A 27810-nucleotide genomic window follows, 5' to 3' on the forward strand; every position below is an offset into this window, starting at 1 on the left:
GACCACTTGTCTCTCAAATACAACTTTACAGTTGTTGGTTCACCAGCAAGCGAATTTTAGAATCGACATGAAATCAGGGAGAACACCTCAAAACAAGACACGGTATCAACAACATGAAACAAACGACCCACTATCGATTCTCCACATCGCAGTTTGTCATTCTTGCTAGCAATCTGGCCATCAAGAATCAGAACGGGCCGACTTCTTCACCATGGAAGCGCCCACATCGTTTATCGTGAGACAGCCAACATCTATGGTAAAAACATGCATGACTTACTTGACTTTTTTGCGCTCTAGGGAGCATGTTAGGTCACTCACAGACTTCCTCCAGTGGGTTCGGTGTTGGGCGGTAACCTGTGCGTTTCAGGTTAATTAAAGGCTGTCTGGAATGTCTAAACTGTTTGTGTTGGGTGGAGCAAAACTAAATGAAAACAAACACAAATGTCCATCAATAAATTGTTCAAACATAGTACATATGATAAAATAACAATTTTTAAATGGTATAGATCAGGTGATTGATTTCCTTAGAGGCATTTGACAGAGAATCCACAACGACAAAGCTGAAACAAAAATTTCAATTTATTTTTAAACAGTGAACAATGTTACACACAGTTCAGTTTATGCAGCATATCTATATCTACTAAGGCAATACATAAATCCAAAGCACAAGTTACAAATCATTCTGCATAACCCATGATTACATTGAAAAGCTTAAAAAAAAATATATATAGAACAGAACAGAAAAATTGCTGACACTGGCAACACAAATACAATTAGAAAATGTTAAATATATGTTAAAAATGTTGACGTTCTCTCGCTCTTGTCCCCTCAATGGCTTGGCATCAGAAGCTCATTTAATGTATTGATAGCAGATTCGTAGATTACCCTGGAGAAAAGAGAAAACATTTTTTTAATGTCATTTTTAGGTTGCTATTTTGCCATTAAAATGTAAGTTGCACTCTCAAAATTCCCAGTTTACGAGCAGTACATAAAGAGAGACCTATGACATGCATGGCAGCAGCACAAAACATTATTGGGCAGATCCCTATGGGCCCTTGTCAAAAGTAGTGAACAACAGGGTGCTCTTTGGGACGCAACCATTGCGACGTCCGTTAGTCTAATCACCTCTGGATGTGTCCTTCGTTCTCAGCCGTGACGGCGCAATGTTTCTGAAGCTGCCTCTGGATGGACACGGCTGTACTCTTCAGATCTGCCTTAAACTTCCCGTCTGGAAGAAAAACGGGCACAATCATTACAGGGCAGCCACACAGGACACGCAACTTCTTCCATTTGATTCGTTTAAATGAAACCTGGGCATAAACAACCGGCTCGGGCCCGAGAACAGTCGATGGACTGGAACGCGTTCTGCTCACGCCGGGCAAAAGTTAGCAGCAAAAAAAAACCTGTAGCTCCTCTGTCAGAAACGAATCATAAATGTGAAAACAAAACATCGTTTAGGACCTAGATAAAAGGATGTCTTTATTTGCAACAGTTTTACTCACTCTGTCTGACAACTGCCAGAATGTGAAGGACTGCAGCCAATCCGGTCAGACCGTCAATGACCTCGGAGTCAACAGTTGAGTTGATCTCTGCCAGGAAGGCCCTGAAAGAGAGAAGAGACCTTGGTTCAGAAACTACGAAAGAAAAAGTACATTATTCCATTCTCTTTCTTTTCTTGTGTTTGATTTAACACGGTCTTTATATGACATTGTGTGGTGTTGACCGTGTTTGTTTTGTCTGTTCTGTTTCTTATTACTCCTTATATGTGAAAAATCTATTAAAAAAAACAACAAAAAAAGCCAGCGCAGTCAGAAAGCAGCAACTCTTGGGGAGAAGTTACCTGGTGACAGGGGGCGATTTGAGGAGAACGTCCAACAAGATGCACGAGAGAGGAGGCAAATCCTGGACTGTCTCTGGTATTTTGACCTCTTGGGGATGTGTAATCTAAGACAGAAACGTTTTAAGATCAGCGCAAACAAAATATGGTACGTGTTCTTAATACGCAACCTATAAACATTGTGAATCATATTTTCTATGTAGGGAAATAGTGTTTGTAGTGAATCAGCCATCTTAGTTTGCTCTTACCCTTTGAAGGGAGTGTTGGCTTGCCGCCAGGGTTGCAGCACAGATGGTTGAAAACACCCCGTTTAGGGGGTTGGAGTCGAAGCCCGACCAAGCCTGAACGACCTGGAGGAAGTTTCCTAGAGCGGGAACAGCCGAGTGCCACAGCTACAATAGCCAGGGGAGAGAGAGAGAGAGAAACAACCTTAAAATCATCTATTCACATTTGCGAGCTGAACAGTGGCCATAATGTATCATGTGTCTAAGAGTAGGAGTGCAGTTCAGTCATTTAGATCACAATGAATACGATCACATGGATAGGGGGGAGCTAATCCTCAACCCTACTCTGAGAAGCTTGATACATATGACTCCAGTACTGCTTCTGTTGTTCGGCCAAATAGGTATTATTTATAGACACAGCCATTAACAATCTGATTGAAGAGACGACCTCTAATGACCTAAGGGTGCGTTTTTGATTGACACTCAAATCAGCACACACCAAACCAAACAGTCAATAAAAAGCCCTTTGTTGATACGGCGACTGATGACTTCAGATGCATCCAAAATGGAACCCTATTCCCTATAAATAGTGAAGGGTGCCATTTGCGAAGCAGCCATCCTCCACACCTCCTGGCCCTCCTCAGGGTCCTTCCTCAGGCGGCGAGCCATGACCTCCAGGATCTTCTGGAAGATGTTGGTAACCACGCTGAGGATGATGGAGGACTGGTCGTCCTGGGCCTGGTTCTCGGGGACGTAGTTCTCCGCCACCTCCGTCAGCACAGAGAGCAGCAGTGGAACACACAGGTAGCCCTTCTCTGAGAACACAACACACACACACACACAGTGAAATTAGACTAGGTGCACAAGCGACAATCTACGTTTCCAAATGTGCCTTATGGCAAAGTTGATTTACAGATCCAAAATGGCTCTAAAGTGGCCTACTCCTTCATATTGACTCTGCATGTCTCTGAAATTGTATCTGTGTAGTGTAGATAGCTATACTCACCAGAGAGGAGCACGACGGAGCACAGGTGAAGGACCTGCCCTTTGAACTCCTCGTCCCCAAGGCCCACCCGGATCACATCGCTGCACACTGTGAGGAAATTCTGCCAAACATCACAATAACGTTAGAGTAAAGAGGGACAGAAAACATTAACATACAGAAACTCTTGCATCAATGTGTGTTTTTTTAATAGTAAATCAGAGTTTGTATTGACAACTGTTTAAGAACCTGTAATCATGCTGAAAGACCAAACAACTAAACTACAATACCAGTCAAAAGTTTGGACACTTACTCATGAAACGGTTTTTCTTTATTTTTACTATTTTCTACATTGTAAAATAATAGTGAAGACATCAAAACTATGAAATAACACAAATGGAATCATGTCGTAACCCACTTTTTTTAATTATTATTATTTTTATTTTTTTTACAAAATCTAAATATATTTGATATGAGATTCTTCAAAGTAGCCACCCTTTACCTTGATGACAGTTTTGCACACTCTTGGCATTCTCTCAACCAGCTTCACCTTGAATGCTTTTCCAACAGTCTTGAAGGAGTTCCCACATATGCTGAGCACTTGTTGGCTGCTTTTCCTTCACTCTGCGGTCCAACTTATTCCAAACCATCTCAATTGGGTTGAGGTTGGGTGATTGTGGAGGCCAGGTCATCTGATGCAGCACTCCATCACTCTCTTTCTTGGTCAAATAGCCCTTACACAGCCTGGAGGTGTGTTGGGTCATTGTCCTGTTGAAAGACGAATGATAGTCCCACTAAGGGCAAACCATGCTGGTTAAGTGTGCCTTGAATTCTAAATAAATCATAGACAGTGTCACCAGCAAAGCACCCCCACACCACCTCCTCCATGCTTCACGGTGGGAAGCACATATGCGGAGATCATCTGTTCACCTACATGGCGGTTGGAACCAAAAATCTCATATTTGGACTCATCAGACCAAAGGACAAATTTCCACAGGGTCTAATGTCCATTGCTCGTGTTTCTCGGCACAAGCAAGTCTCTTCTTCTTATTGGTGTCCTTTAGTCGTGGTTTCTTTGCACCAATTTGAACATGAAGGCCTGATTCACACAGTCTCCTCTGAACAGTTGATTTTGAGATGAGTCTGTTACTTGAACTCTGTGTAGCATTTAATTGGGCAGCAATTTCTGAGGCTGGTAATTAATGAACTTATCCTTTGCAGCAGAGGTAACTCTGGGTCTTCCTTTCCTGTGGTGGTCCTCATGCGAGCCAGTTTCATCATAGCGCTTAATGGTTTTTGCGACTGCACTTTCAAAGTTATTGAAATTTTCCAGATTGACTTACCTTCATGTCTTAAAGTAATGATGGACTGTCGTTTCTCTTTGCTTATTTGAGCCGTTCTTGCCATAATATGGACTTGGTCTTTTACCAAATGGGGTATACAGAAGATTGCCCTCCCTTCCTTGTAACAACACAACTGATTGGCTAAAACGCACAAAGAAGGAAAGAAATTCCACAAATTAACAAGGCACACCTGTTAATTGAAATGCACCCCAGGTGACTACCTAATGAAGCTGGTTGTGCAAAGCAAAGCAAAGCAAAGGGTGGCTACTATGAAGAATCTCAAATATATTTTGATTTGTTTAACACTTTTCGGGTTACTTCATAGTTTTGATGCCTTCACTATTGTCCTACAATGTATAAAATGGTACAAATAAATTAAAAACCCTGGAATGAGTAGGTGTGTCTAAACTCGACTGGTACTGTATATCGCAGGACAATAATAACGTTCAATCACTAAACATTTCATTTTTTTGCACATTTTTCCTGGAGAACAATGCATTGCATAAGCCACCATACTATCTCAAGTGTTGGTGCTGGAGCCCTAGAGTTGGTGGTAGCAGCAGAAGTGAGTACCGAGATAAATAGGAGGGTTTATTTTCAATATCCGCTCACAGCAGCAGCCTTTGGGCGACAGACTCGAGAGAGTAATGGCAGAAATAACTAGAGAAGCCCATTTCAAAAGAACAAATGAGTCCATCTAGCTCTCTGGGAGTGGGCGGCATACAGCAGAGAGCTGATAGGCGAGAGTGTGGAATAACAACCTATAACCAACTAAGGCTTGTGCCCCAAATGGAACCCTATTCCCTAAAAGTGCACTACTTTTGACCAAAAGTAATGCACTACATAGGGATTAGTGTGCCATTTGGAGCGCAGCCTTAGCTAGAACTGAAAACCTAAGAAAAGGAGAAGAATTGATCTGCTGACCATAAAACTATAAAGATCCTCATACATTACCATGACTTAATTCAAACTATTTACCACAGCGGTTCTTTTATGTCTGAAAGGCTTTCAGAATAACACTGACAACTGCTGATGTAAAAAAGGCGTTGTGAAATACATTTGATTGACTCTCAATTGAGGTCATTGATTAGCTAGGAATTCCCCTCACCTGGTTTCTCTTGGACTTAGTTGGACACAAATGGAAAATAAATAACACAACCAGCAGACCCACAGCCCTCCAGGAATCGCGTTTGACACCCCTGAGCTACCTCAGAATACTGAACACAGCACTAACACATAGGTGTACTGTACATAAACGCAGCGTAAACCCCCTCCCGTGGTTGATACCTGGCTCCCTATCCAGCAGGTTGTGCTTACCTCTACCACCTGCCTGGCGAGGCCCTGCTGCTGCTCAGTGACCCCTCCCTCACTGGGACTGACCAGGAAGGGCAGCGCCCTCTCTGCCACCCATGCTGCGGTGTTCTCCACAGAAACCAGGAAATCCCTGCACTCAGAGAACTGAGAAAGAAAAGACGTGGTTATAGAACAGAAAGCCCTGGGTGGTTATAACAGGTGGTAAAAGGTGGTTATAGCCCAAACACGGCACAGACCAGAAATTAATATAATAAATAATATATGCCGTTTAGCAGACACTTTTATTCAAAGTCTACTTAGTTATGCGTGCATCATTTATTATTATTTAAACGTATGGGTGGTTCCAGGAATTGAACACGCTACCCTGGCGTCGCAATTGCCATGCTCGACCAACTGAGCTACAGAATACCAGTTATATGCCAAGTACTGTTCATTAGACCTGGGACGATAAACCAAATTACAGACACCGACAAAAGCCAACACTTCCGAGGACATTTTGCTGATCGTTAATTATGATAAAGTGGCTGATACTAGACTGGAGATACGTGACGTTTGAAATGTGGATGATTGCTAAATGGGACAACCCGTAACCGCTGAACTCTGAAAACGTTCAGGAATTTGGGGAATTGGCTTAACTTGTAAAATATATAAAACACCGTAAGATACTTTCCAAATTAAAACATATGTCAAAGATGTAAAACATCCAATTAGATAGAAATAGAACCCATCCAATTAATTAAAGCTATTTAATATGAGCATGAAATAATGCAAAAAATAAATATGCAAAATATCCCATTCCACTCAGTAGTGCCTACTGTATTATTCATTATTACTTTATACAGTTTTCAGCCAAATTGGTTTAGCACATTCTAAGGAACAAACCTACATGCTCTCGAAAAACAAAAATCGTCAAAAAAAAAACAAAAATATACATTTTCTACACATTAATATTCAAACAAAACCCACTATGTAACATTTACAATTGCAAACTGTAGTCCGAAACAAGATTAATGATAGAAACGAGAGGATACTCCAGAGCCATGGTCCTGTGGGCAACACTCCCCGCAACAAGCAAACATGTGCTTTCCGGCTGGAGACCAGGGTTCAATTGCCGTCTCCACCTGTCATGCTATGCATCTGACTAATAAAGGAAAAACACTATTAATAAAAAAAGGTAGTGAGAGGTTTATTCATTCAGGAGTTAAATTAAACACTCAGTGTTGTAAAATAACCCATTGATGTTAATAACCAGAGTGTGATTGTGTCCTTTTTCTCTGGTGTAAAACAGACACTCAAATCCACACCCATCACTATCATATTTACAGAGAATGCTTTATTGCAAGTTATTTTTTTTTAGAATTGTGTTTAAATATCTGTTTTTGTACGCACATTGATTGATTGATCTCATGTTACATCCTGTGTTAAGGTAAAACTAATCTGTTGAGGTATAGCCTTATGATATGTAATGTGATGTCATAAAGGGTTACATTTGAAGGAAAATATATTCACTTACACACTCACTTGAAGTCTACAGTTTTGATAAGAATTGAATGTAACAACCATGTCTCTGTCACGAGCAAACACAGTCATGTGTGGTAATTCCAAAGTTCACGAACAGGCACTTTGGGATATAAGGCAATATTTTCTTACAGTGCATTCGGAAAGTATTCAGACCCCTTGACTTTTTCCACATTTTGTTACATTACAGCCTTATTGTAAAAAGGATTAAATTAATTGTTTACCTTAATCTACACACAATACCCATAATAACAAAGTTAACTTTTTAGAAAAGTGTTTTGTTTGCTTTTTAAACAAACACCCGATTTACTTAAGTATTCAGACCATTTGCTATGAGGCTCGAAATTGAGCTCAGACGCATCCTGTTTCCGTTGATCATCCTCAAGATGTTTCTACCATTTTTTTGGAGTCCACCTGTGGTACATTCAACTTGTTGTGACATGATTTGGAAAGGCATACACCTGTCTATATGAGGTCCCACAGTTGACAGTGCATGTCAGAGCAAAAACCAAGCCATGAGGTCGAAGGAATTGTGCAGAGTTCAGAGACAGGATTGTGTCGAGGCACAGATCTGGAGAAGGGTACCAAAAATGTCTGCAACATTGTAGGTCCCAAAGAACACAATGGCCTCCATCATTCTTAAATGGAAGAAGTTTGGAACCACCAAGAATCTTCCTAGAGCTGGCTGCCCGGCCAAACTGAGCAATCGGGGGAGAAGGGCCTTGGTCAGGGAGGTGACCAATAACCCGATGGTCGCTCTGACAGAGCTCCATAGTTCCTCTGTGGAGATGGGAAAACTTTTCAGAAGGACAACCATCTCTGTAGCACTCCACTAAATCAGGCCTTTATGGTAGACAGAAACCACTCCTTAGTAAAAGGCACATGACAGCCTGCTTGGAGTTTGCAAAAAGGCACATAAAGACTGTCAGACCACGAGAAACAAAATTCTCTGGTCTGATGAAACCAAAATTGAACTCTTTGGCCTGAATGCCAAGCGTCATGTCTGGAGGAACCCTGGCAACCTCCCTACGGTGAAGCATGGTGGTGGCAGCGTCATGCTGTGGGGATGTTTTTCAGCGGCAAGGTCTGGGAGACTAGTCAGGATCTAGGGAAAGATGAACAGAGCAATGTACAGAGAGATCCTTGATGAAAACCTACTTCTGAGCCCTCAGGACCTCAGACTGGGGCGAAGGTTCACCTTCCAATGGGACAACGACCCGAAGCACACAGCCAAGACAACGCAGGAGGGGCTTCGGCACAAGTCTCTGAATGTCCTTGAGTGGCCCAGCCAGAGCCCGGACTTGAACATCTCTGGAGAGACCTGAAAATAACTGTGCAGTGACGCTCCACATCCAACCTGACAGAGCTTGAGAAGATCTACAGAGAAGAATGGGAGAAACTTCTCAAATACAGGTGTGCCAAGCTTGTAGCGTCATACCCAAGAAAACACGAGGCTGTAATCGCTGCCAAAGGTGATTCCACAAAGTACTGAGTAAAGGGTCTGAATACTTATGTAAAATGTGATATCAGTTTAATACATTTGCAAAAATCTACAATCCTGTTTTTGCTTTGTCATTATGGGGTATTGTGTGTAGATCGATAAGAAAAATATACTTGTAATCCATTTTAGAATGAGGTTTTAACGTAACAAAATGTGGAAAAAGTCAAAGGGCCTAAAGACTTTCCGAATGCACTGTATATCCTAGTGTGCCTTTAGAGTGAACGTTGGAAATCCCGCCCCCCCCCCCCCCCCCCCCCCCCCCCATGACTGTTTGTTATTAACTTACTAAATGCATTTGCATGTCCAGCCTCTATCAAAGGCTACATAACATATGCAAATCTAAGTGTGCTCAAATACCAGAAGCTACATATTTGATTGCCTGTTTACTTCCTAGCCCCACAAAATTATATATTTGACTTGCACAGGCCATTTGACCAAATTACGATAACCTTCAGGGTGGTGTTTATTTCCCGTTGAAATCCAGCCAAAATGGTGGATTTGCAACATTTAGAATAGTTCATCAGGCACATTTTGCATTCAGACTGATTGTAAGGTAGAGAGAGACAAGACAACATAAACCATATTTAGTAGCTCCACAGTCTCAATAACGGGTGCAATAAATCCAACCACTAACAGATTAGAGTATATAATAAATAAAAACAATGATTTATCTTTGTGCTGCATAATATAAATAACAATCAACGTACAAACAAAGACAAACAAATCATTTGAAAAAAATGGACCAGCAAAACTGCTTGCTGGGAAATATGTTAAATCAGCCCCTGACACCATTTAAAATGTATCTTTCCAACATTTTGTAGTCCTCTGTAGGTCAGTTGGTGGAGCATGGTTTTTGCAACGACAGGATAGTAGTGGGTTAGATTCCCCGGACCAACCTTCCGTAAAAAATGTATGCATGAATGACTAAGTTGCTTTGGATAAAAGTGACTGCTTAATGGCATACGTTGTAGAATTATGAAGCAATACATAATAATTGTGTAAACAATACTTAGTATAAAAGGCATCCTTAAGGGATAGTTCACCCAAATTATTAAAGTTACATAGTTCATTGACTGCTTAAGGGCTAGAAAACCAATGTCATTTTGGTGAACTATGGCTTTAATTGGACCAAAATAACCGAACAGGAAATATATTGCACATCAACTCCTCATTAGAAAACATGTATATAATTATTTGATTTAAAATAAAGTTTGCAATCAATTTCAATGCATTAACTCCCGCACACAATTTGAATACAATTCAAGTTTCATAATTCAAAGTTCCATTCTACAGGATGTTTTTATTTTCCAATTTAAATTCAATTACAATTCTATTCCAAGGATGGTTCATGTTCAGTTCCAATTAAATTCAGACAGTCTAAATTATAATTAAATTCCAATTAAAATGTTTTGAAGACTGCTGCAATTCCGAGTAAATTCTCCACATCCTGCTTGAATTGTATTTGGAATTTGAAATGAAATTGGAATTGACCAACCCTGATGATAATTCTGTCAATTTATCGTGTCCAAAGCACTACCGTACACAGATTTGAGGAGTCTGAATCGGTCTGTTTTGCAGTAGAGGTAGAAGTATGTAGGCGATAGAACTCACTTTGTGGTGTAGATGGGCACTGAGACGTGCGTGAAGGGCAAACGCCCTCAGTGCTGTTTCTGCACTGGGAACATCGGCCTGGGCCTCAGAAGAGCTCAGATGGGAGTACAGCACCAACTGTGGAGGCAAACAGGACACAGGATCACACCTATGCCTATCACAGCACATATAAGCAACATAAAACAAAATATATCTACTGTACCTTCCAGGCCCCGAGGGCTTTGTGCAGCTGTTTGAGCTGGCCATGCCTGAAGGGCAGTATGCAGTCCCGCGTGGAGGTGCGGCTGACCAGGTACTCCAGGTAATCTAACCCCAGGTCTGGCTTGGCCTCCACTGTCTCCTGGATGCGCACTTTCCGACTGGTGTTCCCGTTGCCCTGTGAAGGACAAGTGGGAGCAGGAAGGGGGGGTTATGGCCATCCAATTTCCTGCAATTCTACACATTTCTCCATGGAGCTGAGAGAAAATATGGCCGTTTTAAAGCTAATTTCCTGCAATTCTTTGCCTTTGCCATGGCTAATGCAGTGTTCTTTCACTCAAACATAAAATCAACACTTCACTGTTTTTGGAATTTCATTTCTCCCTGTCTAGCTTTTATTTGGGTGATTATTAGTTCCAAAACACTATATTATTAAAAAAATATAGGTCCATTATCTTTTCTAAATACTTTATATTTGGTTTTAGTCATTTAAAAGGCCCTGAACTGTACGTTCTCTCTCATGGCTAACTATCAGGAATTTTGAAAAGAGAGGCTGAGTCAGTGGGGAGCTTATATTCATGAGCTCGCCTTGACTGACAGAACTTTGAAATGCCTATGTCAAGCAATTTGGATGCAGTAAAAATCATCAAGAAAATGTGTTGATATTCAAAAGCAACTCGAACATTGAAATTGCATCAATAATATATACACATCTTTTAAACATGTGGCAAGTCTCTTGTGATGCGGTTCACAGCAGCACTGACGGATGTGTTGACTTGACAACTGCAGCAGATTTTTTGAATGAGCCTTCCCCCCTTTTGTTCCATGCTGGCTGAAGAACAAGCCAGTAACTAGCTAACATCAGACACAGCTGAAAGGGGAAACATGAATATTGGCCATAAATGAATAGGGTAAACTTTCAATTTCATATGCTGACAGTCCACAGTAAAATTACTGGGGGACCAGTAACTTTATCAATAAAAAAGCTAGTCATTTTTCATACTTTAGTCATCATACTTTGATCTGGTTTCTTTCAAATATCATAAAATGTAATGAAAAATAGGATTTTAACTGTTCATGACCCTTAAGTTTACACTGAGTGTTTTTCCATCCCAATTTTTACTCATGTAATTAAAAAAAAAATCAGTAGTGAGGATTTCTCCTTTGACAAGATAATCCATCTACCTGACAGGTGTGCCATATCAAGAATCTGATTAAGCAGCATGATCATTACACAGGTGCACATTGTGCTGGGGACAATAAAAGGCCACTCTAAAATGTGCAGTTTTGTCACAATGCCACATGATGACTGCAGGAATGTCCACCAGAGTTGTTGCCAGATAATTGAATGTTCTTTTCTCTACTATGATCTGCCCCCAACACCGTTTTAGAGAATTTGGCAGTACGCCCAGGAACTCCACATCCGGCTTCTTCACCTGCAGGATCGTCTGAGACCAGCCATCTAGACAGCTGATGAAACTGTGGGTTTGCACAACCAAAGAATTGATGCATAAACGGAAACGTCTCAGGGAGCTCATCTACGTGCACGTCATCCTCACCAGGGTCTAGACCTGACTGCAGTTCGCCGTCATAACCGAATTCAGTGGGCAATATGTCTCACCTTCAATGGCGACTGTCACGCTGGAGAAGTGTGCTCTTCACAGACGTATTCCAGTTTCAACTGTAGCGGGCAGATGGTGTTGTGTGGGTGAGCAGTTTGCTGATGTCAACATTGTGAACAGAGGGCCCCATGGTGGCGGTGGGGTTATGGTATGGGCGGGCATAAGCTACGGACAAACAAAAATCGCATTTTATCGATGGCAATTTGAATGCACAAAGATACCGTGACGAGATCCTGAGGCCCATTGTCAAGCATTTCATCTGCTGCAATCACCTCATGTTTAAGCATGACAATGCACGGCCCCATGTAGCAAGGATCTGTTGACAGTTCCTGGAAGCTGAAAATGTCCCAGTTCTTCCACGGCCTGCATACTCACCAGACGTCACCCATTGGGTATGTTTGGGATGCTCTGGATTGACGTGTACGACAGCGTGTGCCAGCTTCTGACAATATCCAATAGGGATGCACCAATTTTACATTTTTGGACGATACCGATATCTTTCAAAACAACACGGTCAAAAAAATATTAGCAGCATTTTAGTACCATTAAAGTTAAAACACACAAACACGAACGCAGTGGTCTAAGGCACTGCATCTCAGTGCAAGAGGTGTCACTACAGTCCTGGGTTCGAATCCAGGCTGTATCACATCCGGCCGTAATTGAGAGCCCCATTGGGCAGCGCACAATTGGCCCAGCGTCGTCGAGGTTTGGCCGGGGTAGGCAGTCATTGTAAATAAGAATTTGTTCTTAACTGACTTGCCTAGTTAAATAAAAAGGTTACACACACCAAAAAGTTATTTTGTTAGCATTTACGTAGGTTTTACTGGTCATGGGGACAATCAAAACCTATTTCTTTCATTTACTTGCTGTGCTGTTTCGTTATTAATTTGTTCAGTCGTTTCATCATACATGTCAAGCAGTGAAGTTTCAGCTCTGTCTGTGGCCTCTCTTCCTCGGTGCGCAGTGTCACTGTGTCCGTTTCCATCCTGTCCAGCTGTGTATGTAACATTTCACGTAAACCTTGTTTCTTGTCGGCATCGAAGTAGCGGCCCTTGTTACCTAGCATCGAGCATGGTGGCGACACCGTAAAGAGGCTCAGAGAAAACACCACCCAATTGCTTATTCACAGCCTCTAGTAGTGTACTTTGTAAGTTAACAAAACTGCTGACAGACCGTGGGGTTGAGCAAGCGTTTTAATGCCATGACAGAGGGCATCACGTCTGCTGCAGACGCAGTTGATTTGCTTATTTCTCAGTTTCTCAGTCAGTTGTTCGAATGGCGCTAGGAGTGTGTTCATGTTTCGCAGCAGAAGTATGAGAACCAGCACATTCTTGAGCATGCAATAACGGCTTTCCTCAGTACGAAATCCTTGTCGACCCACCGTGCTGTCAGACCCAGCATGCTCACAGGGCTGACATCGCCGGTCCAGATGTCAGTCGTGACGCCCATAGCAAGTAGCATAATGAATCCCATTCTCTCGGCGTTAATGTATTTCGCCTGTTGAGTGGTCTCGCTGAAATGTTCCTACTCTTTCAAATGACTGCTCGACTTGAACTTGTTTAGCTGTTGGAAGTGGCCGCTTAGTATTTTTCTGCTTTTGTTCAGTGTAGCGCTGCGTTTTCCGTGGTGTCATTACGTCATCTACTCTCGTTATATATGTATGCATGTCAGCTTTGACATCGGTTTTGCACATCGGCGTTAGACTCGACATCGGGCGATACCCGATGTTGGCATTTTTAGCTAATATCGGCCGATTCCGATATGCTCACCGATATATCATGCATCTCTAACATACAACAACTTCGCACAGCCATCGAGGAGTGGGACAACATTCCACATGCCACAATAAACAGCTTGATCAACTCTATGCGAAGGAGGCAAATATCTGTGACCAACAGATGCATATCTGTATTCCCAGTAATGTAAAAGCCATAGATTAGTGCCCAATTCATTTAAATGGACTGATTTCCTTATATGAACTGTAAAATCAAAAAAAATGTTGCATGTTGTGTTAGGTTTTGTTCAGTGTAAGAAACAAAAAGAAAATTGTCCAACCCATTAGGTATCTCACTGCACCCTCATGGTCTTGAAATATGCAGCTAGACAGATTAAAAAAGTTAACTTACATTATAAAACTTCTAACAGCCAGCTTTCTAACTCTGCCCATAACTTCTGGGCTTTACAGCACTCCCAGAACGCATGAATTATTGAGTTATTGTTTAGTTTCACACTTAAAATATGACTGCAGTTGTGCGGTAGAATCTGAATTTTGTGTCTCTTGTATAATAAGGATTTCAAATGGCAGAATCCCTAGACAACATCTCAGTAGTTAATTTGGATATTTATATTTTAGGCCTAAAATATAAATACCCAAGAAGCCACTGAGGGTCCACTGAGGCATAACAATGTATCTGTGTCTGTGTCCTAAATAGCACCCAATTCCCTATGTAGCGCACAACTTTTGACCAGAGAACATATGGGCCTTGATCAACAATTTGTGCAATATATAGAGAATTGGATGCCATTTGGGACGCAACCTCGGTGTGTTTACTTACCGTGGCGGTGGGTAAGGCCTCAGTGAGCCAATCGGTGATAAGCTCCAGGACGTGTGCGGCCTGGCCCCAGCTACACAGGCATTCGATGATCTGACTGTACTGGGACACCTTGGCCCCCGCCTCTAGCCTCTTCAGCCTGGACAGCACCCCACAGCTGGAACACAGGGACCAGGAGGGGACAGTGTTAACGCGTGAGTAAGTGATTGAGTGAGAGACAAGAGTCTGAAGTGGAGACAAAAACAAAACAAACACAAAAAGACAAGTTAGCAGGACCCCCACTGACCTGAAAGTGGGGACTGAAGCTGGGGGCAGTAGGGAGGCCAGTTGGATGAGGGGAACTGTGCAACGCTCCTCCTGAAAGAGATAAAAGTGAGGACACCTTAAAAGATGTGGATGATATCTAGGGTGCATCTAGCTTCTTCCTGAAGTGTGCACTCTCACTACTCCCCACACATTTAAAAACATTGGATTGGTGTAGGCATGGGCTAGAGGGAGTTTCAATATACCAGTCATTTCCTTTCAGTCCGCGCAGTTTGGGAGAAAGGAGAGACTATTGGGACGCGACCTCCAATCCACCTCATACCTGGAAGACGTTGAAATATTTGGGCACGACGGAGCCAAACTTGACAGTGGTGTACTGGAGGGCGTCCTTGTTGAGCCCCAGGGCTTTCCGGATGCTTCTCCACAGGATCACCACCACCTCCAGCAGACTGGCCATGGACGCCGTGTCCTTGACCGAAAGGACATCCTCAAGAACCTGAGATTTGAAAATCAACTAAAAACTGTCACTCGGCAACTTGTGGTGGTGAACAGCTGAGTGGTGGGGCTGGAGGCATGTAGAGTTCAGTAGGTACCCACACTCAAACCATAAAAAGCCTTAGCCTTAGCGCACTCTCATACTGGCTTTCTGCACTAGAGTCATGTAAGCACTCTTAAATTCAAAAGACTGACCCTCCATAAGATCAAAAGGATCGTTTTAACCATGGTTTGAAGCTAGACAGTGCTTACAATGGAGTAAAACAAGACTGTATTTGGGGTTTTGATGGGGTACGACAGTTTAACTCATGAGGCTTCTAGAAGTTAATTTATTGTCTTCAAGAAGGGGTGGGAGGTACAATTCCCAGACGGCAATTTGAATGATAAACATGTATCATTATAGTACATGAATTCCACTGACAAACAAGAATCTCCTTGGCCTTGTAAGTGATCCAAAAATCAGTCTTACACTAGCGTTCTCCTTGTTGGTCGGGTTGGTCTTGTTCGGGTCTTCAGTCTGGATGCAGGCATTCAAACACCGGCGGATTGTCAGCATCAGCTTGACTGGGACACAAGAGGTACAGTAAACAGTCTGGGGGTTTTTTAACAACTTCAAATGACTCACAACAGCTACGAGCTAGATATGTATTTATTTTAAAAATTATTATCTACAGGGGAATAAAGACCTATGACTTCAACAAAAGTAAACTTCCAAGGATCAATGAAGGCTTTAAATCCCACATATGCCGACAGACGCTACTTAGCTGCAGGCCAAACTCACCTACTGTATGTTGGTGGGGGACGTGTATACGTGGGACAAACTCACCTATGTTAGTGGGGGCAGTGTAGATGTGCGAGTACTGGTAGAACTTTCTGGCTGCCTTGGGGTTCATCTGAATCAGAGTGACACAGCGCTCACACCACACCTCCTCTGATTGGTTGACGGGGAAGAAGGAATTGAAGAGGAGGTTGACGATGCGCTTGGAGACGGGCTGCGAGTCGACAGCCAGACGGGCTAGCAGGTGTTCCATGGAGGACACTTTCCAGAACTGGCCAGGTGAAAGAGGGGGTGTACATCAGGGTGAGCACCACAAGTAAAAAAGGTTTATGGCCTTCACATACAAAATGACAACGGAGATATCAACGGCCATCAAAATTGTTAAAAGGCTTCAAACAAGTCTAATAAATGCGAAAGTTGGACATGAAACAGTTTACAGGCACAGACAAATAATGAATGGCATTGGAGGAATTTATCGTGGCAATTCAGGTATTCAACTTATTGTCAAATGTCACCTTTTTTTTTCTTTCTTAGAATACAGTGCCTTGCGAAAGTATTCGGCCCCCTTGAACTTTGCGACCTTTTGCCACATTTCAGGCTTCAAACATAAAGATCTAAAACTGTATTTTTTTGTGAAGAATCAACAACAAGTGGGACACAATCATGAAGTGGAACGACATTTAATGGATATTTCAAACTTTTTTAACAAATCAAAAACTGAAAAATTGGGCGTGCAAAATTATTCAGCCCCCTTAAGTTAATACTTTGTAGCGCCACCTTTTGCTGCGATTACAGCTGTAAGTCGCTTGGGGTATGTCTCTATCAGTTTTGCACATCGAGAGACTGACATTTTTTCCCATTCCTCCTTGCAAAACAGCTCAAGCTCAGTGAGGTTGGATGGAGAGCATTTGTGAACAGCAGTTTTCAGTTCTTTCCACAGATTCTCGATTGGATTCAGGTCTGGACTTTGACTTGGCCATTCTAACACCTGGATATGTTTATTTTTGAACCATTCCATTGTAGATTTTGCTTTATGTTTTGGATCATTGTCTTGTTGGAAGACAAATCTCCGTCCCAGTCTCAGGTCTTTTGCAGACTCCATCAGGTTTTCTTCCAGAATGGTCCTGTATTTGGCTCCATCCATCTTCCCATCAATTTTAACCATCTTCCCTGTCCCTGCTAAAGAAAAGCAGGCCCAAACCATGATGCTGCCACCACCATGTTTGACAGTGGGGATGGTGTGTTCAGTGTGATGAGCTGTGTTGCTTTTACGCCAAACATAACGTTTTGCATTGTTGCCAAAAAGTTCAATTTTGGTTTCATCTGACCAGAGCACCTTCTTCCACATGTTTGGTGTGTCTCCCAGGTGGCTTGTGGCAAACTTTAAACGACACTTTTTATGGATATCTTTAAGAAATGGCTTTCTTCTTGCCACTCTTCCATAAAGGCCAGATTTGTGCAATATACGACTGATTGTTGTCCTATGGACAGAGTCTCCCACCTCAGCTGTAGATCTCTGCAGTTCATCCAGAGTGATCATGGGCCTCTTGGCTGTATCTCTGATCAGTCTTCTCCTTGTATGAGCTGAAAGTTTAGAGGGACGGCCAGGTCTTGGTAGATTTGCAGTGGTCTGATACTCCTTCCATTTCAATATTATCGCTTGCACAGTGCTCCTTGGGATGTTTAAAGCTTGGGAAATCTTTTTGTATCCAAATCCGGCTTTAAACTTCTTCACAACAGTAGGTCAAGTTAGGTCAACATTGGATCATTCAGAGATCCTCACTGAACTTCTGAACTTCTGGAGAGAGTTTGCTGCACTGAAAGTAAAGGGGCTGAATAATTTCGCACGCCCAATTTTTCAGTTTTTGATTTGTTAAAAAAGTTTGAAATATCCAATAAATGTCCTTCCATTTCATGATTGTGTCCCACTTGTTGTTGATTCTTCACAAAAAAATACAGTTTTATATCTTTATGTTTGAAGCCTGAAATGTGGCAAAAGGTTGCAAAGTTCAAGGGGGCCGAATAATTTCGCAAGGCACTGTACACTCATATAGTACACTGAGTGTAGAAAACATTAGGAACACCTGCTCTTTACATGACAGGTGAAAGCTATTATCCCTGATTGATGTCAATTCAATCAGTGTAGATGAAGGGGAGGTTAAATAATGATTGTTAAGCCTTGAGACAACTGAGATATGGACTGTGTATGTGTGCCATTGGAGGTTGAACGGGCAAGAGAAAATATGCCTTTTAACAGGGTGCCAGGCGACACAAACCGGTGCAAGAACTGCAACGCTGCTGGGTTTTTCCACTCTGAACAGTTTCCCATGTGTTTTAAGAATGGTCCACCACCCAAAGAACATCCAGCCAAGTTGACACAACTGTGGGAAGCATTGGAGTCAAACATGGGCCAGCATCCCTGTGGAACGCTTTCAACCCCTTGTAGAACTAATGCCCCAACGAATTGAATCTGTTCTCAGGGCAAAAGGGGGCACAAGTCAATATTAGGAAGGTGTTCCTAATGTTTTATACATTCAGTGTACATTCTTATTGTAGCAGGTATTTTTTAAATATTTAGTTTTAAAATAAAATATGTTGTGCATTTGCATAAACACACCGTGTATATTTGCCGACATGAAACAATTAACATAAAAAGGGGAGGAACAGGGCGTTACAACCAACAAAACATTGTCTATCCTACCTGCACTCATCTGCGTGGTCTGTGCCTCATTAATTACTGTTCTCACGTTTTCTTGCATAATTCAACAAGTGTGTCAATTGCAGGATACGCTCAGGATACAGATCAACACACTTGGTTCTAGATTACACCTAGCACACTTTACACCGTTTGCAAGATCAGACAACATCCCCATCATCCAGGTGGCTCATTTTGGTGAGTTTCTTTCATTTCAACGCATCAAAATTGGTAAACATTTCAACTGTATTAAAATGACTTTCTTTCAGTTCCACAAAACATGCACACCCATCATAAAAAGAAAGAAAGAAGTGATCTTCCTCCTCTTTCTTGTGACGCAAGTGTCAGGACAGTGCGTTAAATCCCAGATTAAGCTTCAGCATTCTTATAGATTCAATTGAAAGACATTGTGCCCATTTCAGACATTTACCGGGGTGTGTTTGACAGGTCATTACGAACATTTACGCGGTCATAACATTTAATGGGGAGAAGAAGAAAAAAAGACACACGATACAGAGTCTCAGAAGTCAAATGAAAGCAATCCACCCAGAAAGAGTGGATTCTGCACCCCTCAAACACAGGAAAAAGATGTCTGAAAAAGACAGATCCTCAGATGGGCGAGGCATGTGCGTTGCTAAAGACGTTCATACGGAATATGTACCTATGCACGCCTGTACAATGCGAACAAACACAAGCTGTGTCTTACCTTGGCGGCCCGCACCGCTTTAATCTTTAGCAGCATGTCGAGGAAGGCCACGCGTACTTTCTCCGAGGTGTCATGGAGGCTGTTCTTCAGAGCTGGCAGAATCTGCTCAAGCAATGGGTGGCTGGAGCCATTGTCCAGTACGATGGCCAAACACTGGAGAGAAGATTTAACAATGACTGGTGGCAATCTAGTGGGGGGGGGGTCAGAGTTCACCGTTGCACAGTGCATTCAGACCCCTTCACTTTTTCCACTTTGTTACGTCACAGCCTTATTCTAAAATAGATACAATTGTTTTTCTCCCCTCAATATACACACATTCCCCATAATGACAAATCAACAACTGGTTTAGACATTTTTGCAAATGTTTTACAAATAAAAACTGAAATATCACATTTACATAAGTATTCAGACCCTACACTCAGTACTTTGTTGGTAGAGTTTACAGCCTCAAGTCTTCTTGGGTATGACACCACAAGCTTGGCACACCTGTATTTGGAGAGTTTATCCCATTCTTGCGTTGCTGCACAGCTATTTTCCGGTCTCTCCAGAGATGTTTGGGTTCAAGTCCGGGCTCTGGCTGGGCCCGGACTTCAGAGACATTCAGAGACTTGTCTCGAAGACACTCCTGCGTTGTCTTGGCTGTGTGCTTAGGATCGTTGTCCTGTTGGAAGGTGAACCTTAGCCCCAGTCTGAGGTCCTGAGCAGGTTTTCATCAAGGATCTCTGTACTTTGCGCCGTTCAGCCTTCCCTCGATTCTGACTAGGCTCCCAGTCCCTGCCGCTGAAAAACATCCTCACAGCATGATGCTGCCACCACCATGCTTCACCGTAGGGATGGTATCGGCTAGGTGATGAGCAGTGCCTGGTTTCCTCCAGACATGACGCTTGGCATTCAGGCCAAAGAGTTCAATCTTGATTTCATCAGACCAGAGAATCTTGTTGGTCTGAGAGTCCTTTAGGTGCTTTTTGGCAAATTCCATGTGGGATGTCATGTGCCTTATTTTTTATTTAATCCATTTTAGAATAAGGCTCCAACGTATCAAAATGTGGAAAAGTGAAGGGGTCGGAATACTCTTCCCGTATGCACTGTAGGGACCTGCATCCCAAATGGCACCCTATTCCCTATATAGTGCACTGCTTTTGACTAGAGCCTTATGGGCCAGTCATGTTCTACTATATAGTGTTCTATAGTATTCAATACTGGGGTCACCCACCTTGAAGACAGAGCAGCGGACATCAGGGGAGCTGGTATCATTGGCCAGCTCTACCACCAGCTTCTTGAGGAAGTCGGTGATGACGGTGGGGGGGATGACCTCCCAGCACTTGGCCAGGATCTTACAGACCCCCAGGGTGGCTGTGGAGCGCACCAGGGGCTGAGGGTCCTCCAGCAGGCTCTGACATATTACAAACAGACACACAGGAATAGACAGGAGAGAGCTTCAGAAGATTGATGAATAAACAGGAATACACTGTACACAATTCTGATAAAAAAGGCTCACTACACTTGAACTATTTGACCCTTTAATCTACACATGGAAACATTCTATGCTGATTTGGGAATGTTTTGTAATACCAAACTGTCGTACTCGCTCAACTTGTGGCATTTTTGTTTTTGGAGTTTCAAATACATTAAAACGGCCACTTGGAAATTCAATGTCATAATACATTGACTTACGACCAGCGTGTCCAGTTGTTTCTGAATGGTCTCGTCCATCTTCTCACTGCTCTGGCTGGGGTCGTGGATAGGGAAGGCCTCTGTGAATAGCAGAGTGGCATTGGCCCGGACCTCAGAGTTGGCAGCCTACAATGATAGCGAGACGATTTCTTCATTAGTTCAACTAGGGGGGGGGGGGGGCACTATCCAGAAATAAAGAGAGTGTGTGTTAAGGGGACTTTTGACAGTACACTTAGCGCTCTCCAGAGAATGGGCTTGTAGAGTCTGTAGAGCATCTCATCCAACCCGTGGCGGCCCTTCAGTTTGTGAAAGTAGCTCAGTATCTAGAGAGAAGGGAGAGTTCAGTCAGTCACACACATAAAACACAAGTCAACAATTGCAAAGAATATGTCAACTTTGAGGCAAAGTAAGCCAGCCAGAGGTTTGCTGATATGATCTGGTCCTTTGTAGCTCAGTTGGTAGAGCATTGGTATTGCGACACCAGGATAGTGTGTTCAATTCCCCAGACATCCCATTCGTCAAAAAAAAAATCTTTAAAAAAAAATATGTATGCACGCGTGACTAAGTTGCTTTGGATAAAAGCGTCTGCTAAATGGCATATATTATTATATTATGCTGAAGTCTTAGCAGTCTTGATATGAAAGAAGAGAATATATATATATACACATCTTTTTTTACAAGTAATGTGTGCAGTTGAAGAATTACTCTGTCCACGTCCCAAGTGGCACTCTATTCCCTATATGGTGCACTAGTATGGGCCCTGGTCAAAAGTAGTGCCCTATAGAGGGAATAGGGTGCCATTTGGGACGCGCACCGAGTCAAACGTGCACGCCCACCTGTCTGACTTTGGCATGGACGGGTGAAGACCTGTGCAGGAGCACAGCGTGCTGCATGAAGTCCTGGATGCAGGTGCTCTCTATCTGCTCCAAACAGAACCCAGAGGCCTTCTTCCAGGCCCGGTAGTAGATCTCAGCTATGTGGTCAGTGAGGGAACTGGGAAAAGAGTTCAACCAAGGAGTAAAAAAACAACAACTGGTATATCATCATGAATTGAATAGTAGAAAACCACTGCCTCCTGACAGCCGCCGTAGAATAAGAAAGCCTTGACCGAGCCACAACGGACCATGTCCCGTTTCCGCAGCGGGAGGTACAACTACACCCCCTGGACAGGACGCTAGCATGTGACAGGGCCCCACTCCAAATCAGGGGTCCCCAATTACATTCAGCCGGCGGGCCGAACAAAGCTATATATTATTTGTACTCTGTAAAGTGACCGTGAGAAAAACAAAAACAGAATCATTTCAAACCTTGATTGCGTTGGGATACATTCATATATGCCTCTATATTTGTGTGTGGGAATACTTGGGAACAGATTTCCTCAATTTAAATCACTTTTAGCTGATATCCTGGTAATTTTACAGTCCTTAATGTCCAACTCAAAAAAGAATTATAATGTTTTTGCTCTGAAAGCTTGGAAGGCCAAATAAAATCACTCGCAGGCCACCTTTTGGGGGAACCCTGCATGCGGAGTGCCAAGCAGAAGCATCGGGTCCCATTTTGTAAGTCTTTGGTATGACTCGACCGGGGATGGAACCGTCTCCCAATCTGGCAGACATTCTAACAAGGCCAAACTAGAAACGCAAACACTTACTTTGCAAAGTAGGGCAGCTGGTTTTTGATGGTTCCATGGATCATCCGGATGAAGTTGACATTCCAGCTAAAGAGGAACACCATCAGACGCTTTCCCTGCCCAAGAAAGTAATGTTGTCAGAACAACAATGTGAGCATGATACTGTAGGACACAGACACACACACACACAAATACTTCAAAAATCGATTGAAAAACAGAGCGTTTGCTTGAGCCTGTCTGGAATACCAGATGTGCAGGGGTTGCAGTCTTTTCTATTGTTATATTAAGCCAGGCAAGCTCAAACAGGCACAGATAAAGTATTGAATACATTTGTTTATACATGTGAAACCCCGTTCTGACACACAAACTTACATCTTCGTTTCTGATGTGATTGACACTGAGGAAGCACTGCAGCAGCAGATCGATCAGCTCCTTGTTGACCTCCGATTGAAAATCCACAGTCAGCAGCACCTCATGGAAGCCCCACAGCCTTCGGATCTCAGTCACCTGAGAACACGCGGACAACGCAGCGGCAACATTCAGCAACCCCAAATACAAAACTGGTCAACGCCACACAAGACAAAATGTGACAAGATTAGACCAACGGTTAATACAGAGAGAATTATTTCCCCCAGATACTCAGAGAGACACACTTCGGAGAACAGCCCAAAATGCGGATGGTTCGTTCCACCAATTCGGTGCCTTTTTGAGAAGTGGCAATTAAATGCTTCACAACAAAGTTAAGTTGTTCAAACATTTCTAGCCTGTCTATCTATTTATGGGTAACAGGGTTGACGTGTTATGCTCGACCAATTCAGTTATCACAAAACAGACAAAAAGATTAGAACCAGCTCACCTTTTTTTACACTATGATTTGACTATTAGATGCTCGATGTTTCTTTTGATTTTTTTTTTTTAGGAATAGTTTTACCATATTAAAATGAGAGTTCAGTTCACATAACAGGGTTGACCTGGGAAATGAAGGACAGACGTAAAATGAATCCCTAATCACATGAAATAAATAATCATCTCCAGAAATGACTTGTCAAAGCAACAAACAATGGTGAGATGTTGGGGTTGAGAGTTAAACTTCCTAGAAATGTAGACAAAATATCAAATGGGGCACAAAATTCACTATTTTCGTGAACCCCCCCCCCCCCTCACACAGACCATCATCGTATATCACTCCACTGAAAATATCCACCTCTCTCAGATACACTAGAGTTGAAGACTTCAGTTCTGAGATTGTACTTTATCTGATTTCTTACTCTCAAATCAAATTCTTCAGATGAGCACTGAATGAGAGTGCCAGATGATTAGTGCCAGGTGATTAGAAAGCGCTTGTCTGTTGTCGAGACCACGGAGTGGACATAAAACAGAATTAATGAGACCAGTCATTCACTTTTTGACTCCTGATGAAGATGATTAGGGATTTATGGGGCTTGACAAAAACACAGAGGAGGAAAGACAATCAGATATGGGGGTGAACAAAAGCCCCCCAAAAATGAAGGAAACATGAAACATGTAGCCTATCATTCTGTATTTTCCACCAAAATAACCGTGATATATATTTTTAAGCAATCCTACGAAGCCTGCTAGAGAGAAAGCAAGACCGACAGAGAGAAAAATAGAAAAGCAACGACAGGCTATGTTGGTGCTAAAGGGCACGTACTGGTTTCTTCAGTATGAGAGTCTTCTCCAGGCATACGAGGAAGGCTGTGCGGCCCAGCTCTTCTTTCCCCAGGAGGCCTTTCTTCCACCAGGCCTCACACAGACCGTGGACAGCCTGCCGCAGAGGCATCTCAGAGGCAGGAAGGTAGGGCAAGACACCTGGAGTTGTTCGACAGAGAGACAGGAGAGTCGAGTTTTTATTTTATTTTAACTGGCTATGAAAAGCACTTACAGAAGTTAAATAAAAATCAAGGATACAGGGTTAATATTCAATAAAACTAAGGCACTCACCATTTAATATGTTGGCGCACTCTAAGAGAGAGTTGTAAGTGTCACCATCCTCAATGACTTCAACCGAAGCCGTGACCACGAGAGTCACTCCCTCAAGAACAGATATGGTGTGCGTCTGAACAAGAACGGTAAAGATGAACACCTCTCAATCAAGGAATAGTACACAACACTTACATTAGATGTAGGAGACGAAGTCAGAGCAAAAATAAAACCATCTCTCTGGTCATGTCCAGTTAGGAACAATATAGAAGAGCAAGAGTGGCCAGGATGAAGAGTTGTCACTATACCAGTATCACAATACTATGACACCCAATTATCCATGGCAAAAAAAAGAAACCTCAGAGGCAGACTAAGCTCTTTGGTTGAACCTGCTTTAAGTAAAATATTGTGTGATATAGCATGTAAAATAAACAAATGTTACTCTGAGTGACAACATAATGTGGTTCGTTTCCAACAATTAGGACTGTAATCACTCAAATGAAACCCGCTTCATGCTTTGTTTCCTTGCCACGATACTAGTATTGTAATACACTTTAAGTGACATAACTAACAAGTACTCACCAGGTCTGGGGACACCTCCATCTCCATGTCATTGTCCTCCTCTATGCCAGCATCCCATTGCGCTGGTGGAAAGGCCACCAGTTGGTCACAAAGCAGCGTGACTAGTCTGGCCCACAGTGCCTCTCTCTGGACCTTTGGCAACTCCTGCAGGACCTCTTCCAAGTCAAAGGGCTCAGTCGTGTCCTTCTGCGGTAACATTTCAAGCAACAATATGGGGTCAGAGGCAAGGCTCTCAGATATATACACAAACAACAAATCAGTGTTGTAGAAAATACTCATTTTAAGATTCATGATATTGGTCCTATAAGATGTATTTTTGAAGGGTGACAAAAATGACATTGGTTTTAGCTATACCATCTAAATATAGATATATAGCTAGCTCATGTCACTCATCGGAAATGTAAGTAAACAGTTAGCTCACTTGTTGGAGCATAATTTACTTGCTAAAAGCTAACAATGTGTGTATTCATTAAATCTTTAAAGGAATCAGTTTACAATTTCAGAACCAAAGAGAAGCAAACCGTGCAAATGGAACGAAAGGGACCTAACTGAATTTGTCCAAAAGAAACTCTCATTTAATGAATACACCCCTGCAATACAAACTGACAGAACAAACTAGCTAACGTTAGCGAAGTGTAAGTGTAAGTTACTTACATGGAGTTTAGTGAAATTCAGAAATTTCCCCACATTGTCTTTGCAGACCGAGTTTAAAAATGCCTCTCGCTTAGACATTTCGTTTAGCCAGTGCCGTGAAACAGACAGTCAAATCTCTGAAGGATTGGGATAAAAGCAACAATAACATAGCCAAGTTAGCTAGCTAGCTAGATTCGTGTTTACGATTTATAGACTGAAATATGACATAAAGTTCATCAGACCATTATATACCACTAAGCGAATTTAATGTTAAATACATATCAATGTTTTGTCGTTTTTCTTATAAATCATAAACGATTACTTATTATGATTTAGCTAGCCACACACTCACCCAACTGCTTCCCCGCGCAAATTTAGATTTAAGATCCAGAGCCACGTCTGTACAACGTCATTACGTTAATTCTTGCACGCAATCTACTGTAATTTGTTTTTGCAGCATTTTGTAGAGCAAGCCACTTATTGTATTTGCAGTAAATTGTAAATACATGTTTTCCCTTCACATGTTGGCTATTAATTGTAGTTTCTTAAAAATGTGGTTTTAACTTAAAGTCATATGTAAACACACACAGCGTGTGGTGTCTCTCAAATTTGTATCAGTTCATTTTAAACGCTATTAATGTAAAGTAACTGGAAAGTAAATAATCCTGAATTAAAATATCAACTAAAGTTGTGCCTGAACCACTAGATGGCTCTTACGTACATCAAAACAAGGACTAGCAGCTACAGTGCACCCAGGAAAGTATTCAGACCCCTTCACTTTTTCCACATTTTGTTACATTACAGCCTTGTTATAAAATGTATTAAATAGTTTTTTCCCCTCACCAATCTACACCCAATACCCCATAATGTTTGTACATTTATAAACATAAAAACATGTAAATATCACATTTACATAAGCATTCAGACCCTTTAAGTACTTTGTTGAAGCACCTTTGGCAGCGATTACGGCATGAAGTCAAATCAAATTGTATTTGTCACATACACCGAATACAACAGCTGTAGACCTTACAGTGAAATGCTTACTTACAAGCCCTTAACCAACAATGCCGTTTTAAGAAAAATACCCCAAAAAAGAAATAAATAAAAGTAAAAAATAATTAAAGAGCAGCAGTAAAATAACAATAGTGAGGCAATTAACAGTGGGTACGAGTACAGAGTCAATGTGTGGGGACACCGGTTGGGTATGACGCTACAAGCTTGGCACGCCTGTATTTGGGGAGTTTCTCTCACTTCTTCTCAGCAGATCCTCTCAACCTCTGTCAGGTTGGATGGGGAGGGTCGCTGCACATTATTTTCAGATCTCTCCAGAGATGATCAGGTTCGAGTCCGGGCTCTGGCTGGGCCACTCAAAGACATTCAGAGTCTTGTCTCGAAGTCACTGCTGCGTTGTCTTGGCTGTGTGCTTAGTGTCGTTGTCCTGATGAAAGGTGAACCTTCACCCCAGTCTGAGGTCCTGAGCGCTTTGGAGCAGGTTTTCATCAAGGATCTCTCTACACTTTGCTCTGTTCAACTTTCCCTCGATCCTGACCAGTCTCCCAGTAATTGCCACTGAAAAACATCCCCACAGCATGATGCTGCTACCACCATGCTTCACCGTAGGGATGGTGCCAGATTTCCTCCAGTTGTGACACTTGGCATTCAGGCCAAAGAGTTCAACCTTGGCTTCAGCAGAACAGAGAATCTTGTTTT

General features: G+C 42.3%; 1 protein-coding gene across 2 annotated transcripts; it reads right to left on the bottom strand.

Moving 5' to 3' along the window:
* Positions 1-560: 560 nt before the first annotated feature.
* On the bottom strand, positions 561-26545 carry ncapg2 (non-SMC condensin II complex, subunit G2). 2 transcript variants are annotated; one of them, XM_021563055.2, is made up of 27 exons: positions 26453-26545; positions 26122-26237; positions 25468-25653; positions 24907-25021; positions 24617-24774; positions 23317-23451; positions 22966-23060; positions 22151-22307; positions 21545-21637; positions 21315-21440; positions 20854-21033; positions 19641-19793; positions 16288-16510; positions 15931-16025; positions 15289-15462; positions 14989-15059; positions 14706-14859; positions 10533-10706; positions 10331-10447; positions 5704-5844; positions 3068-3167; positions 2689-2876; positions 2086-2229; positions 1841-1944; positions 1503-1603; positions 1126-1228; positions 561-886 (listed from the first exon to the last, which is right to left on the bottom strand). In XM_021563055.2, exons 2-27 carry the CDS (start codon positions 26197-26199, stop codon positions 829-831), a joined length of 3423 nt encoding a protein of 1140 aa, XP_021418730.2. In that variant the 5' UTR covers positions 26200-26237; positions 26453-26545; the 3' UTR covers positions 561-828. The 2 variants fall into 2 exon arrangements, with proteins under 2 accessions (XP_021418730.2, XP_021418731.2); XM_021563056.2 differs by having other exon boundaries at positions 26122-26455.
* Positions 26546-27810: the final 1265 nt, after the last annotated feature.

The sequence above is a fragment of the Oncorhynchus mykiss genome, chromosome 15 (assembly GCF_013265735.2).
Source record: "Oncorhynchus mykiss isolate Arlee chromosome 15, USDA_OmykA_1.1, whole genome shotgun sequence".
Taxonomy (NCBI): Eukaryota; Metazoa; Chordata; class Actinopteri; order Salmoniformes; family Salmonidae; genus Oncorhynchus; species Oncorhynchus mykiss.